The sequence below is a fragment of the Rhea americana genome, unplaced genomic scaffold (genome assembly GCF_003343005.1).
Source record: "Rhea americana isolate MKP2758 unplaced genomic scaffold, rheAme1 scaffold_26, whole genome shotgun sequence".
NCBI lineage: Eukaryota > Metazoa > Chordata > Aves > Rheiformes > Rheidae > Rhea > Rhea americana.
The window spans coordinates 7,296,910-7,314,173 of record NW_028186379.1 but is presented as its reverse complement, the minus strand read 5'-3'; the positions used below and the strand labels follow the sequence as shown (position 1 = coordinate 7,314,173).

Below are 17,264 nucleotides of genomic sequence, written 5' to 3'. Positions count from 1 at the left end.
AAGAACGTCTTGAAGGGRCACTATCTGGAGATGAGCTAGTGAGTATAGCAGCCTCTTCTTATGGCTCTTCTGGCACAGCTGGAGCTGTAAGAAGGCTATTTTCAACCCTACACACATGTTCCCTTTTGCAAATGGTCTTAAARCATCATCACTGTATCTGCCTGTGACAACTTCTCTCAGCAAGGCCAACAGGATGGAAGGAAAGGCCTTCAGTGAAAAGTTAGCTGCTCACAGTGCAGCCATAGAGAGTTTGAACTAACCCAGTTGACTCTAACTGCCCCAGGTTAGGAAATGTTCTCCAGGTCTCCTGAGAAAAAATCGTGGAGAGCTCCAAAGAAGGGACAGTGGTGAACAGCTGGGAGTATAAAGTCTTTGGCCTGCACAYTTGGATCTGGAAAAGATTCCCTAGCTGTGGCAGAAATGTGGACGAGGTGGCCGAGTGGTTAAGGCGATGGACTGCTAATCCATTGTGCTCTGCAYGCATGGGTTCGAATCCCATCCTCGTCGGCAGCATGGTGGCTTTTGAAACACAGGAAGTTCCACCATGCGGGAAACCTCTTTACTGTGAGAGTGACAGAGCACTGGAACAGGTTGCCCAGAGAGGTTGTGGAGTCTCAGTCTCTGGAGATMYTCAAARCCYRCCTGGATGCAATTCTGTCTAACATGCTCTAGGCAACCCTGCTTGGGGGGTGGACTAGGTGATCTCCAGAGGTCCCTTCCAACCTCAACCATTCTGTGAAATTATGTTTAAACATCAGTATATCTGCCTCAGCAATTTGTGCTTGGGCTGGTTTAATTATTCCAGTGAAAATTCACCCTACCCAAACAATTACACTGGCACAAAYGCCATGTGGATTAGGCTTGAGACTAAGCACCTAAAGGATTAAATAGTTGCTGTTTGTCAAGCACCTTGAACAAACATCATGCCCTAAGTACCAAGCATTAGAGAGTTAGCCAGGTTTGTGCTAGTGGTTCATGGGATTTGTAGGAAGGGTGGAAGGAAAGGGCAAGCTTTCAGCTCTCTTCTGCAGCACTCTGCCCGTTGCCGGCTCTGTGTTCCCTGCTGCAGATCACTCGAGAGGAAGGAGAGGAYGCAAGGCCAGCAGGACCACCCTTTGCCAGAGGAAAGCACTTAYTCTTCTCACCAAGAGAATCATGTCCTGTTACACAGACTCCAGGGATCTGAAGACACCTCTCCTCTCTCCCACAGGGGCTTAAGTGGTGGCTCCGTGCCGCATTTAAGACTGTGCTGTGATGAGAAGGCATGACTGAGGGCCCTCTTAACATCATCTCTGCTTTTGTCTCTGTCAGGAATATATGTTGGCACCAGCAAGTCCCATCGAGCAGAGATGGGCAAGCAGCTCTGAGTGGGAACAGGCTCCCGAGGCTCTAACCAGGCGCCTGCTGGGTTGCACTCACCTCGCAAACAGCACAGGTTTGGCAGAACTGAATGACTGGAAGTACAAGCRTAAAATATTCCAGTTAGGAACAATAACTGTGTGTGATAAGCATGAAGGCACAGAGCTCAGAGTTCATTAAGGTAGTTTTTATATTTTGAAAAGCAATATTAAAAAACACTGGAAAATGCAAGATAAATGTAACAGTTGCTTCTACAAGTTTTAACCTTGTATTGCTTGGCCATTTTGACATATAAATTATTGCTTACTAGCTCTCATAAATACACAACACAGTAATATGTACAGAGGCAGACAAGCATGAAATATGGAAAAAAAATATTGGCAACATTGATTCTGGTAAATCAGACTATTTCATACATACCAGGTCTCATAATGGTGGATAACTACTAGCTGTAGTCCCTGAGAATTTAGGTTAATACCTTGATTTGGGGTTTTCTGTTTTATTACTTAATGCAAGATGACAGCATTATGGCACTCAGAGAGAACATAACAGGCAGGTGTCCTTACCTCAGCTCATTGACTTCATCCCAGTATTTCTTAACAGTGTAATAAGAGGACAATAAATAGGCTATGCAAATAAATATTTCTCTGCTAAAATGTTTAGTATTTACATCTTTCTTTGTAATTTTACAGCAGCATATGTATTTTTGTTTCTAGTAACACTTTTTCTTTTTGCCACTGTCATGCAAATGGAATTTGTACTATCATCGGAGATGGGGCTGGAGTCAAAAGGATGTGTCATAGAAGCATCTAAATTCGATGCAGCAAAATCCCACATCAAAGAGCTATAGAGTGACCCAGCTTTTTATTTTGTTTTGTCTTACTACTCCTCCTAGCTACTCAAGAAAACATGCAGAAAATATAACCCCAGGTGTGACTGTGGAAGACTGAACTTAAGAGATTCACAGGTTTTATCCTACGTAATGTAATTGTGCTATTGGGGAGGTAAGTATGATTAAAAACCACAATATTACCAGTCCTTGAACCTGGGAGAGGCCATATAGTGTTCCTCTCTTTTTCATGGGGTTTATTTCTAACTCTCCTCCCAAACACCACACCTTCAAGCTGCTTGCCAGTCTGAAGTCCAGCTCTGCAATACTTCAGCTGTCAAACGAAGACTCCAGTGGGCCTTTATTTGTTAGACACATGAACTACAGAGGTTCAGGCTATTTGCTTTTCTGTTATGGTTAGAGTTAAAAGGTCCATATTCTCAGTGTGAAATCAATGCCCCAAAGTTGGCCCCTCAGACTTGAAAGTTGTATCCAAATAATAAAGGCCACTATGAAAACTGGTTTGTAATGTTTTAAACAATAGTCCTATTAGCCAGAACACAGATTACAGAGTTAATGTTGGCTTTGTGCCTTCAAACTGATTTTATGCCAGCTGCAATGGGTAGACAATACCTGAYTTAGTATAAAGTTACAGCACTGCAGATAGCTGATATCTAATCTGGCTGGAAGCCTGCTGGAACGAAGTTGGCCCATCAACGTACTTCAGACCAGTTTGAACTGGCAGAGCGAGGAGCCCTCAAGCTGGCTTTCACATATTTCCAAATCAAAACTTGAGTCTTTTTTCTTTTCTTCTGTTTTTCACTCCCTTCTTTCATTTCTTTGTCTTTTACTTTTTTCTGGCACCACTGTTGTTTCACCAGCTGTAACTACCAAAACTATTACAGAGCCAAGAGTGCAGGGAACTGAGAGTTAAGCCACTTTCTTGCACTGAAAATCTTCTTATGCTCTCCTCCTCACAGATTTCAACAGAACCACCTGTGGAATAAAGTGTTATCCCAAATGAACCAAAGCACACAGTCGGGTCTACATGCAGGATCCAGAAAATTATGCCGCAATAAAGGGATTTCACAAGGGGGAGCTCAAGAACCAGCAAACAACCCCAGCAGGGGATTCAGAGAGCACTGTAGCCAGAGGAAGAACTGCAAAAAAACAAGAAACAAACACTATTTGTTGCTTGTGTTTTTATACTGTAAAAAGGAGTCCACTCCAGCTAGTATCCTGATCTGAACAGTTTTGGTCTGTTTGCACAAAAGGAGTTATTTACAATATGTGCAGTCACATCTACAGAAGAACATAGGAAATTTTTACTCCATGGCCAGCAAGAGTTTATTTTTTTCTTTTTACTGGGTAAAAAGAAGATTTTTTTTCTAAAAAAAATCATATAGTATTTGATAATAACAAAGTACAAGCAAATACATTTCCGAAACATTTGTTTCCTTTACAATAGTTCTATACAATATTTCACAGATGGGAAAACTGAATGCATCCTACAGATTCCCCCACAGACGACTTGTTAAAGCTGCTTTTCTTAAATCCCCTTAAACCAGAGTTCACATAATGGTGAAAGAGCATGCTGCTTCAGGGGGCCCACATTTCAGTAAGGGAGCATTTTCTTAAAAGTCTTCCTGATGTGGAAAACATACAACAGATACGGGCAAGCAAGGCAGTGTACCCACCCTGCTCTGCAAAGAGACTGTTACTGCACGTCACTGCATAGCCATGTGCTAGACAGGGGAGCACACCGCACATTGCCCGTGGCRTGCACTAGACTACTTCAGGGCAACTCCTTAGCACTGAAAACCAGAGCTAAGTTGCAGGAGTGCTTAGACGTAGGTCAACTTTAGAAATGCTCTCTCAGAACATGCCCGTAAGTACTACTTTTAGCTTCATGGTAACTGGCTAGGGGGACCTGGCTGAGAGCCTGGTGTGTGCACGGGTACCCTGTGAGGTGCACCCACTTGTTCTGTAAGAACTAGAAGMGTGTGCAAATTAAAACAGAGTACTTCCAGGAGGTTAGATACGTACACAGGGAACCTAGACATTGCCCCTGAATAGACACAAAAAAAGTCCATAATCCAAGCARAAAACAGCTCCTGCTATAATAATTTACAGCATGTTAACTGCAGGAGCTAGKAGTAAATCTGACATAACTGAAAAGGGAGAAAATAAGAGTTTTAGTTTACAAACAACTGTGTCAATGAACTGCAACAGAAGTGGATTAGCTCTGATAGTGCGTTTTATAAAGCAGACTCTTAAGGGACCATAACAGTGTGAACTGTTTGCTTCTGACTTCAAAATTACAACACACTAGTGAGTCTCACATGGTGCACTGTCTTTTTATATTCCCATTCTTCGTTGTCTGCACTTATCTCAAATAAGATGCGCCGGTGGACTCAGGAAAACTGTATGGATTGCACAGTATTTTTGGCAAGAAAACTCTGGCAGCCTTGAATTAGTGAGGTACGTACTGCGGTGAACTGCGAATCCCCTTGTTGCATGTCGCTTGCTGAAATGTTTTGCGGCTGTGACATGAAGCTTCCTTTCACTCTAATACTGTCAGAATCTGCATTGAAAGCTACACTGGACCAAACAATATTTTCACAGAGACCAAGCTCCTGAGCTCAAAGGTGGCTGCTCCGCTCCCTCCTGTTGTGGTGACAAGTGGGGATGGCACCAGGCTTGCCCTGCAATTCTGTGAACAGCTCCTCTGCTTGCTCTGCTCGACTCTCCTGTGTATGTTGCATGAGATACTGATAAAACTCAGTAAACTGTTCGTATATAGGGAAGCAACATGCTTGGCATAAACATTCACTGAATTCAAAGTGCTGCAGTTACAAGGTTATATGAAGCTGTGTACGCTCACATTCGCGGCTCTATCCTGTGAGAAAGCTCAAACAGAGCTTGCTGGTTGTCGATGACATGCAGGTGATGGACGTATGGCTTCAGCTCGTGATGCTCTTTTGAAGGAACTTCATTGCCTGCAAGAGAGGAGACGGGGGATGAGTTGTGCTTTGCCTGCTTCATGATTCTGTGCATTGGCATCGCATCTCGAAGCTCCAGGTGTGCCAAAGTGTCCGGTGCCGAATAYTCACAGAAAAGACTGCCAGTGACCGAAAGGACTTGCTATTTAAGTACAATACATGAGGTACCAGCTAGAAGCAGAAAAAGGGAGAACAAAGCAAGGAGAAGGTGATACTGGTCTGCAGACGTAGCAGCAGCCTGCGTGCACAAATGCAGAGGAGGAGAGGAAAGTGGGTGGCAAAGGACTGCCTGTGCCCGTGTGGACGGTTTCCTCCTGCCGGGAGTATGGACAATTTGTCCCTTGTAAGCATGGTTCAAAGTTTCCTTTGTGCTGCTCTGGCAGCACAGAGGGACCTTGAGCACGGGGGGGATGATCTAGCTTGTAACTTTTAAACAATCTTAACACAAATATACAAGCCAGCAGGCCCCTGAATCACTTCCTTGGGAGCAGGGGAAAGGTGACAGCGCAGCAGATGGATATTAAAGCTCTTCAAAGCTCTTTTGACAGGCCCCTGGGCTTTGATCTGTTATGCTTTTGATTTCTGATCTAGTAATAGAGATGAGAGTCATGCTGCTATGCCATGGGAGCGTCCACGGCAGGAGGAATTAGCTGTGGAACAGACAAATCGAAGGGTAGCTGCAACAGCAGCTGTGATCTGCCACCATCTTCAGGCCCAGCCCTGACTTGTGGGAACTCGCTGCCTGTGAAACCTTCCAGCACTGCTGGCCACCCACGGAAATGGAAAAGGAAGAGCTAAKCCCATTGCTACTGAGACCCAACACGGCTGGCAGAGGAGACAAAGAGATACGTTGCCCACAGAAGTCTACTTTGTCGCACTGCTGGCAGGCTAGCAAAGGTTGGAGAGCTCCACTTTAGTCCATGTCCTCAAGGAATTCTTAATACTATTACCATAAATTAGAAAAAAGAAAAAAACTCAAAAATCCCCAAACCAATCAGCTTAGCTGCACGCTCCCTCCCTCTCTCTTGTTTCATTATCATCCTTTTYTCCACATACTCCAGCTAAACGAGAAGCCTTTTAGGACCCAACCACCCCGCTTKTTTGTGAAGAGCCCTATCTGATGCTGTACAAGTAACAGAGGATGTCAAGACAGCCAGTTTTGTGTGCCACTGCTAAAGGCAGCTATTTCCAGAAGCTATTTCTAAGCACTTATGTGACTTCAGGGATGTGGGAAAGAATAGGATAATGTGATACATTTGTGTCAGAATGCCAGAATTCTTAGGGAATATGTTCAYGGCAGCTGTACTGAACACAATGAAAATTATTTACATTCTCACTAACATCTGAAATTACAAAAGCTTCAATTATGTTATTTGTTCAGGCTGCTTTGCCTGATTTTGGAAATGCTATTATTTGTTTTCAGGATTTAATATATTAAAGTATTATTTACATTAAAAGGGCATTCCAGCCTTGCTTGGCAACCTAATCAGTTACTAATCTGAAAGACTTTGGTCTGAGTACTTAATACATATGATACAGTTCATAAACAATAATAATATTCCTTGCTTGGTTTTGTTTGAATTCTCTCCTACAGTAAGATGCCTGCTTTTTTAGACCAAACTGGGAGTTGATGCAGTAAAAAGATTCACATTCCTAGAGCAAAATAAGCCCCCTAGAAAAGGAAGCTGTCCATAAAGTCTCAATAAATATTCAGTGAATTCATTTCATGCCTAAACGAATTTAACAAAAAAAATAGTGCCTACAGGGATATCTGTATAACCTGCTTTTTAAATGCCAGCTTCACAATAAATCAAGTTTGTGGTAAAATAAAATAACAATCACCTAGTTCAAACTACCAGATTATATGATAAATMTTGTGTGTTAACCTTGGATTTATGTTGCAACACTTACAAAACCACTTAAAAAAAAACAAAAATGAATTGAAAGACTTTTTTTTTCTTTGCAAATAAGCTGTAAAAATTCACACCATTTAAAGGATACAAGGCTGCCATTTTAAAATGCCAAATAAGAGAGACAATCAAACTTATAAAGACATGGTTTGGATTAATCAATATTTCCTTCAGTATCTGGTTTAACAGAGAACTTGTGTATATGTATATATGTGTGTGTGTGTGTGTGTGTGTGTGTATACATACACATATATACAGTGCATAAGTCTGTGTGTGTGTGTGTGTATATATATATACATACACACTTTTCTATATATAAATAACAAAAGAATCATAAGAGTAAGCAGCTTTTGCTAAAAAGAAAAAAGACTGTAAGTATCCAAGGCAATCCTACGTAGAACAAATGTTCAGCAAAGCTACTAACAGTGCCTATTGCTCTCCAAGGTGTATTATTTACACACAAAGTTATTACTATTCTTTTGTCAAAAACCATGCTGACAGCTACTGAAAATTTATCTAGAAACAAACAAACAAACAATTCAACATCTTTTTTTTTTTTTTTAATCCATGAAAATTCTGCATTAAGGCTACAGCACAGTTCTGAAGTTCTTTTTGGAAAAGAGATTTTATTGACTTCAGTAAATGATACGGWTAGTGTGCTTGGCTTAAAACCTCTAACTACTTTTTAAAGTAGTGTTGTGTTTGTCCCCTTCCTGTGCTTAACCTCTTTATAGCACATGTCATGCAGAGGAGGAAAAAAACAAGGTTTCTCCTCTGTGAGCAGCAGAACAAAGAAAAATGGGGTCTTTCGGCATGTTTCCTAATGGTCGGATTCTCTAGTGTCTAAAAAAGTGGAAACACCAAAGAAAGCATTTCTTGCATCAAAAGCAAGAGGAAAAAAAAGGTRTATCTGCATAGGTTCTCTAGTATCTAAAAGAGGCTGAGCTCAATTTCCAGACTTTCCCTACCAGGMGCACTATCAAAACATCCTCTTTTTTACCTGGTCAACTATTTTTATGAAATCCATAGRATCTTAGTATCTTCCAGACTTCTGTCATTTTGTGAAATGTTAAGAAACCAAACAAAGCAAACAATACAGAAATATCTGATTGGTTTTMGTGGAACTCAGTGAAAAGCCATGGTGATGAATACCTTCTTCCAGCTACTGTAAATCAAGACGGTGTTATTACCATAACATTTGGACTCAGGGAAGAGACTAAGGTAACTCAGCTGTAACTGGGAAAGTGAGAAACTACATTTAAGTGTAGCTGGCACAGGACTTACACAACGTTACGAGGAGATGATAATTTTTTTTCAGGAAAATCATTTTATAAAAAGTCTGGAAATTATTTCTACAAATGTTTTATAAAGTAAAACTTCATTTTCATCCAATTCTGGTTACTGCTATTTTGACCAGCAATGACACCTCACTTTTGCTGGCTGGTTAAATAATTAGCAACTATGTTTTACTGCTGAAGTAAACCTAARAAGTGGAAAGAAAACACAAAAGCTCAGCGCTGAGGAAAGGCAAAAAAAGTAGCAAATTCTGACTACTCACCAAACTGGTTATTTCTGCAATGTCTCAATGATCGAACGGTATCTGCAATCATATGCTGCAAAGACAAAACATAAAATATCAGTGCAAAACTCTGAGATGGAGTCTGTCATTTGAAAATCCTAAAAAAAATTTCTTTGCCTTATAATGTACAGCAAAAAAAAACCCAAAACTGTAATAAGATAGAAAATGAGGATATTAGGAGATGGACAGARAGACCCTCTCACTCTTTGGCTCAGTGATAGCATTTGATGAAACYGGGTTAGTCCAGAAGGTCCTTGCTGGTATCACACAGATTAAATGAGAGGGATTCCCTAGGAGTCCATGGAAAACAGTAATGCAAAACAGCCATACAATTACTTGATTTTGTTCCTGTGATTTTTATTAAATTGAAAATCTACAGCAGGGAAGTCTTTTGGAAAAAAGAGCTGATTGGCCTACTACTTCTGGATTCATGCTTTAATGCATTATCCTGGGTGTTGGGTATTCTGCAACATCTCCTTCCATCTCTCTGTCTTGTCTAATTAGACTGTAAGATCTTTGTGGTACAGGCTACACCTCTACATATACTTGTATGGTGCTTAGCACAGTCAGGCCCCAGTATCAGTCAGGCCTTTTCTGCAGTGTGATACCAACGCACAAAAATACCAGCCCACAAACTAAATGCTGTAGAGTGCTCTGACATCTCTGCAGACACRTACCAAAGAAGGCCACACTGTGGGTATACTATTTTGGGAAAAGGTGGTGCTAACAGAAAGATATTATTCTCTTTCTCATTTGAGAATGAATGAACCTTTTATGACACATTAAGCTTCATTGAATATTGTGTCACAMAGACAAATCAAAGTGCAAATACAGTAAGACATTTGCTATCTACTGTATCCATTAGCTACCTGCCTGAAAAAAAAACAGAACAAAATTCAGACCAGGTTAATTGTAACAGCAAGTTGCATTTAGGAAGAAAAATGAATTATACATGAGCCAGTCTTCTCCAAATTGTCTCAGAGAATGCTTTGACATATTTTTTATTTTACCAGTGAAGAAGTATCTTTAAACTGCAGTCAGCAGCAATGATACAGCAGCTCATGGAAACAGCTGAARTTCTTCTCACATATCCCTCAAAAGTAATCAGAGGTGGAAAAGATTAGCTGTCTTGAGCAGATTATGGTTAAGATGAGAATGATGTAGAACAGCTCGTCCRCCAACCCTCAGAGTAGCTCATAGGGCTCCTCCACAGACAAATTTATAACAAAAAAGAAGAGCACATTTAATGAGGACTTTGTGTTCCTTTCATACACCAGTGACATAAAATCATTTTTCTTGTTAGTTGCTGTGCTTCATTTGCCATGAAATCATGCAATCTCTTGTGCCGATGTCTCTTCCTTGCACTAATTATAATGAAGTTCTAATGAGATGTCCTAGATTTCATGTGGGAGCACAGGGAGAGCTACAGCTTCCGCCAGTGCTGTTGCTGTTGCGATGCTTTCCAGCTGAAACCCTTACTTTGGATTTGGCTTTCAGCAGTAAGAGAAGCCCCACTAATCACACACAGGGCCATTCTTTGCTGTTTCTCCTTTGCTGCTCCGTGTGGAGTCCATCCATTTGAGACTGGCTTTTGAAGTTGATGCCCTGAGGATGAAGACCTTCTTTGTACAAAACTCTCTTAGAGCTGAAACCCAAATCTCCCTTATTTAGGAGCCTAATTAGGCATTTCGCTCTGTCCCTCTCCAACTCTCTCTCACCCAACTGTAATACAGAAAATCAGCTAATTTATCTGCAAAGCAAATGCTATTTCCTGACTTTTTAACAGATGCTTGCATAGCATTAGTGTGATGAATAACAAGGAATATTTCTTGCAGATTTTCAGCCTACCAGCTACCTAGGATCATTAGCACTCCTTTAACTAATGATAGCAAAGTCAAGCTTGGGAGTTACCCAGATATTCTGAGGATGTTTTCAAAATCTTCTGCTGCATGTACAGTTCTCCCTGATGGAGGGACTACTTTGTAAAAAACCCACTATTTGTTAAGTAATGGACATTGACCTATATTAGAGTTTGGTGGAGTGTGGCTAAGACATGGTATTGCTGAAGATATGGGTGATGGCTGACTAGAGGAAAAAAAGTGTAAGAAACTACACTTCACTAATGCAGCTTAGTAAATACTATAGAAATATCTTGAGATGCAACAGTATAAGACCCTCTTTTCATCTGTTTCTTCATATTTAGTAGAGGAACACAGTATGATACTAAATATTGATCTAACGATACTGTAGTCTAGATTTTATCCAACGTGGAGTTAAATAAACCACTGCAATAGATTAAACTTTTGCTAAATCTAGGTAACGTTCCTTACAAAATAGATATTTTTTCCTCTCTTTGCAAATTCCCCTCTTTATATTTTGAATCAACTTTGGCTTCACTACAATCACGTCATGTTGAATCAAGTTCAGTCACAGCAGGATTCTTGTGGCCATAATGGCCTAAGGATGTAAAAGAAGCAGCAACTGTAGAAGAGATAATATCTTTTAGTAAACTGACTGATGTAGTTGGAAATAACAACAGTTCAGACTGACAAGTCCTTCTTCAAGTCAGGTACTTCATCAAGGATTCAAATATTTCATAGTACTGATCCAACTGGAGACATGAAAAACGATCTTTGCTTTGAAATTTGCAAGTAGAAATTCTGTGCATTTATGACAGAGAGTGAGCTGCTTCCCCAAAACAGTAGATCTGCTATGGTAAGATTAATTCTTCTCTTCCTTTTCTGCAACAGCAAATCTGCAGGTAAGGTTCAGTGGCTTAACCCAAAGCAAGCAGGACTCAGTGTCAATCTTAATCTTTCTCAGCAGAGACCAGAAAGTGCTCAGCACGGTATAAACTCCAAAGACTTACTTCCCGGGGGCAAAGCCCTTAAAAATAGAAGAGATATGATCTGATGYATGCATGGGCAATGTGTGATGCATCTTGTTAATAAGTCCACGCTCATAGACTAAACACCTTAGCATCCGAATGAATAACACTAGTTCTACACCCTAATACTCAAATCTCTTCTAAGCCCCAACTCCCATAGTTTTCACTGCCACTTGAATTCAAACGTATGTAGGGCTCCAGGAAGCTACAAGATAGCACGTTCCTCAATTATGATCTGACTAATAATTTGGAGAATGAGTCAGCCTGAAGAACCCTCACTCTACCAGCATCATCTCAGATGCTCTCCCCCATTTTAAAAGCATAGGAAAGGTGAAATGACGGCTCACTAAAGTCAGTTAGCAAAGCTCTCGCTGCCTTTGGAGGTACAAAGCTGACAGCATGGATAGGAAATCTTACCAAGGAAGCCCAGCATACATTAAACCCACACATGATTGAACAACAAACAAACTCACAAGGTTTGGCTAAAACTGGAATAAGAATCAGATCCTGTATATTCACTAAATTAATATATGGGCCAGTGGGGGAACTTTAGTAACAATTATTGTGCATCAAAGGCTAGCTAATTTACATGTTAATTAGATGTACTTCCAAGAGGCAATGAAGAAGAGTGTGCTAATGAATTTTATGTAAACACTAAAGGTGAAACAGTTAACAGATTTGGGACAAAAAACCCTTTCATTAAATGCAAATTAGTGATCTTRTAAAGTATGCAACAAGAAAATATATAGGAATCTAACAGAAAACACTGAAAGAGGATGTCAAAGGTTCAAAAGTCAAAGTCTACATCTGCTTATAAGTTGAAAGAGAATATGCATTATGAGAGGATATGAAATTAAAGTTCAACAGTTGAGTCACAAAAAACTCCATGTTTGGAAGTTCATTCCAGAATAGACACATGGAGACACGTGGAGAAAACAGTCAGGAACAACTTATCAGGAACAACCATCTGGACTAACAGTCCCACAACACATCTACAACAATCAGGAGAACATTTTGGTTTCTTGAACAAATAAGCCAAACCAACAAAATCACACTTTCTCCATCCCAAAACTGCTTAGATATACTAAGTACTACAGAAACGTTGTTAACAAAAAATTAAATAATGAAAATTTTTAAAAAATCAGACTTCTTTCAGTAATGTCATGCCAGAGTAGATGTCACATAACATCAACCATGTCTACAGCAGATGCTGCCGAAGATATAATGTTGGTATGTGCTCCCTACATAAAGGCTAGGTGCTCCCTACATAAAGGCTAGTATAGTGATACTTATAGTCAGTTTAATTCACAGTTGAGGCATTATCTTCTTCATCATCTCACTCTGATCATAAATTTAACTTTCATGTAAGATCTCTGGGATTAGTACACCAACAATAAATTTTAAACTAGTACAAAATTCAAAGACTGCAAGTACTGATGTTGGCTACCACTGGCTAACCATTTTACAAAGAAGTGGGAGAAGAAGGAATGAGAAGAAAGAGGAATGAGAAGAAAGAGGAACAGAGGAAGGGGTGAGGAGAATTAAACTCTGGGCTATTTATCCTGTTTACTCTTTGAAGCAGAGTTTACTTCTGTTTGCTTCTTCTTGATTCAGGCAAAAGAAAATCTCTTAGTCTTCTAAGATAAGGAGGGGAAAAGGAAGAAGAGAGCATGGATTTCTTCAAAAACCAGGAAAGATAAAATTAACCTACCAGCTTTTCAAAGTTAACAAGGTTATCCAGAAAAGTTTTATTTCCTTCGTGGATGAATGTAACATCTAAAAATAAAGGAAAAAGAATTATTTTTGCGACTTTGTTTGTTTAGTACAAAGGAATAAAATGATGACCAAACAACAATGAAAAGGAAAAAAAGGAGTAAAATATTCCATTACAAATTGGCACAATATCTTACTAAGAAGGAATAAAACTGGTATACAAAACATCATATTAGATGGAAACATTATGTACACCTTGTTAATAAGAGCATTTTGAAGTGGGACCACAGATTCTTATTAAACTTTATCTGTGTGACTCCCAGGACACATATCATCACATAATGGGCTGGGAACAGGAGGGGGCACCCAGCGCGATCGGCTTTGCATGCCTTCCCAGCTCTCTGCGCCTTGCCAGAAGCTCAAGTTGTCTCTGAAACCCCTTCATTCTAGCTGTCTGCTGGACACAGCTTCTCTGAACGTCACCCCAAGAAATGGGGCTATGACAGTGGCCAGCCAGGTAGGTTAAATAAAAGCCAGATACTTAAGTTCAAAGCCTAGCGGTGGAATAAACATTAGGGCTAGGGGAGCCCTAAGGAGTCAAAATGCTCTTTCACACAGTGCTACTGGAGAGAATTTGCAAAGGCAAGAAGAGGTCAGTGAAAGGAAAAGGAAAAGCTCTATATTTGGCTCCAGGAAGTGAACTGAACACAGAGTAACAAACCAGAGGGGAAAAAAGCAGGCAAAATAAGCGTTGCTAAGTGAAGAGTACAATTAAAACTGTAACTTGAGGTCATTCTGCACATTAGGACACAAACAAGACCTTATCTTGGACATGAAGCACTCAGGGCAGGGGCACATTCCCCATGGGGACTGAAGTGCTACCTCCTATATTGCATCCTYGGGGTCACAGGAAATAAAAGCAGGAGCACCACCACCATTTGCTCTATCATCTCTCTCCTGCTTTAGCTACCCRCCCCTCAGTACCTGAGTACCAGGAGGAGATGGCATTATCTTAATGAGATGGCACTTTACCATCATCACATCTTCAAAGTTACAGCTGTGTCTGCCAGCTGGCAAGCAGCCCTCAGCAAACTGGGCGATGCCTCTCTCTCAGCTGCGGTGCCAACTTGCAACCCAGCTGTCTAACTGCCTATCTCAGCATTTCTCCGTAGTCATCACTAGGACATCCAAGAAACTTATCCCTGTCACGGYCATTTGGTTCCTGCAGTGAGACTACGAAGAGAGCTAGTTCCAGGGGGGTTCTGGCCCGGGAGCCTGCAGCTGACACCAGGGGCTCCCCTGCCATCTCCCTGCATAGTAGGCAAAACCAGCCAACCTGATTTATTTTCTTTTGTTTCATAGATTTCTCCGTGCCTGAAAGGCATTTCATAATTGCTTAGAATTGAAATGTTAATGGCTTATCGGGCTGGTGGGAACGCAGGACTGGCAATCGTTAGGTCCCCGCGAGGGGTGATGGAGGGCTCCCGCACCCCGCGGGGAGCCAGGCTGAGCCCTGCCAGCACTCCGGAGTAAGGCGGACAAGTGCAGGGATCCACGAGGGATGTCTGCAGCACCTTGCTGCCTGCGGGCCGTCTTCCTCTGACCCACGACCCRTGGCAAAAGCAGCGAGCAGGACCGACCGGACCTCTTCCTTTGGGCTGCTCCAGGACACCTCACACGGCTGGCAAAAGGACAGGGCTTCGGGAGCTGACTGACAGCCAGAGCTTATCCCTAAACGGCTACACGTGCATGCGTACATGCAAGTACGCATACGTACGTATGTGCAAATATGCACGCACACACACGGGAAAATATCAATGCAGGTAAAAAAAGTCTGTCATTTCCAATGAAGAACTTCTAACAAAARCAGAAATTTCCAGATAGTTTTTGAGTCTATGACTACTATGCATACCTCTAAGGGTAGAAAGAACATAAACTTGTTTTGCGACCAACAGCTAGGAGTTTATCTAAATTCAGTGGAGCAGAAAATTGCATCTGAGCTATGTTGTAAGGATGTAACACTGCATTTTATCAAATATTTGAAAAATCTGATTTTCAAAGCTGTTGTCTGTGCTGTAAAAAAGTTCTGCATTTAGATTAACTTTAAAAGGACACTCTGAAGTTATTTTTCATAATTAGAAAAAGAGTTTTTTACTGATTTTCTGCTTTCTCTTAAAACTACTTTTGCTCTTCTTGTGTTGAAATACAGTCAATTGTTGAATTATGAATGATTTTTATGTTATTAATGCTTATTTTACCGGTCTTCTAAATAATATCAGTAAAAACATTCTGCCAGATACAGAATCAAGTCAATACCTTGTAAGTACTGTGCAATATAATGGGAATTACCAACCTTGGCAATGTCTCCTTATGGATCATTCTGGACTGACAAGGATTACTCTATTATTTTGTAAAGCCTCCTCAGTCTCTCCAATACATTTTAGAGGCATGAGATCACAGTGCATGAATGCTGCTTATGTGCTTTTTCCTATACACAATATTGCACTGCTGTGCAAACATCATAGCTATTGAGCTATCTAAGTTTCCCTTCTTTGCATGCAGGCAAGAGATACTCAAGAATACATAAAAAATAGTCATTTTGAATCTTTGATCATTATATCCATCTGAATTAGTGTAAGCTCTTTTGATGTGTGCAAAGAGAGGAAGTGCCTTACAGCTCCCAAACTGGCACTGACTTATTTGGAAAACTAGCTTTTCAAACATTTTAAACTTGCAGCAGTAACAAGTCAGACTAAACAGCCTAAAGAGAACACTTTTGGAATACAGGAATAGCAAATAAACTTGTCATGTTCAAAGACAAGTTGATTAATAATTAATGAATCTAAGATAATGGGATCTTTGAAATACCTGCCATGTAATTGCCCACCTAATTCACTATGTTAAGCAAGTAGTTTTATTATCTTTTTCAGACCTTTAAGAGGGGGACGTGAAAATTCTCTCCATTTAGAGCAGACAGATGGGGCAGATTCTGTTTTCAATATAGTATTAGTTAATTTTAGTCCTTTAAAGCAGGCAGAATCCCTCAGAATCTAGCAGCAATCCCGATGCTGTTTGTGTGCATGCACCAAGTGCAACCAGATGGCTCTGTTCAGGGACTGGTGAGCTCTCTCTTTTAGCCCAAAAAGGATACAACCAAAGCAACTGCATACTGCACTATCTTTAGATAACAGAAAAGTACTAAAGTTTAAAAATCTGTAAGAAAAATGCCATTTTCCTGCTTGCATTTTCAAAAGGCAGCTGTTTATTATTGTCTAGAGCAAATGCTGTCCTGTACATATCATCACATCTGCATCATACTTATCATAAGGCCACATAAAGGGGGAAAAAAAMCACTTTATATTTATTGTAACTAACCATTGCAAATGTCTATATGTGCACTTGCATGGCAAAGAAGAGTAGACAAGCATTAACATTACCTTTCAGAAGTAAGGGCATGAAAGGAATTTTCGGAGATTTCATTTTCTTGAATGCATCTCTGTAGGCTTTGTGATTCAGGGAAGGGTCCTACAAAACCATTTGGGTAGGAGAGAGAAAAATCAATAGGCTATAAAAGGAGCAATTCTAAATCCATTATGGTCTTATGATCTGAACATGATTTAGATATAAAAAGGTTTCCTCAGGAAATGAGGTAGGTAAAGATTTTCCAAGCTAGGTGACTTACTAAACTGAACAGGAAATGTAAACAATGAAAGAAACAAAAGCTGTTATGTTCCTCTGGATGAAGCAGTTCTAAAATTGGAGTAAGCTGCAGGAGGGATTCACTCTTTAAGTGCTCCGTAATTTCCCCACACAATTTCTATTAGCAAAATCTTTTCAGCTTACATGCTAGTACAAAATGCATCCCAAAATGTCTTGTCAATGAATTCCTTTAAAAAGCTCTTAGATCAATAGACCATATATAAGACGTTTTCAAAAGAAAAAAGAAAAAAAAAGAGGATATGACTCAGTGGTGTTGTGTAAGTAA

General features: G+C 40.3%; 1 protein-coding gene and 1 non-coding gene across 2 annotated transcripts in view; one reads left to right on the top strand and one right to left on the bottom strand.

Annotated features, from left to right (window-relative positions):
* Nucleotides 1-425: 425 nt before the first annotated feature.
* On the top strand, nucleotides 426-507 carry TRNAS-GCU (transfer RNA serine (anticodon GCU)). Its single transcript has one exon. It is a non-coding gene; the product is annotated as a tRNA-Ser (tRNA).
* A 1,024-nt stretch (nucleotides 508-1,531) lies between these two features.
* RAPGEF5 (Rap guanine nucleotide exchange factor 5) overlaps nucleotides 1,532-17,264 on the bottom strand; it is a 167,334-nt gene continuing 151,601 nt past the window's right edge. Inside the window, exons 26-29 of the mRNA XM_085307610.1 lie at nucleotides 16,717-16,804; nucleotides 13,278-13,342; nucleotides 8,659-8,713; nucleotides 1,532-5,187 (exon numbers count right to left, since the gene is read on the bottom strand). Of these exons, the coding sequence (XP_085163736.1) occupies nucleotides 5,069-5,187; nucleotides 8,659-8,713; nucleotides 13,278-13,342; nucleotides 16,717-16,804 (327 nt within the window). The 3' untranslated portion in view covers nucleotides 1,532-5,068. The remainder of the gene's footprint in view (nucleotides 5,188-8,658; nucleotides 8,714-13,277; nucleotides 13,343-16,716; nucleotides 16,805-17,264) is intronic.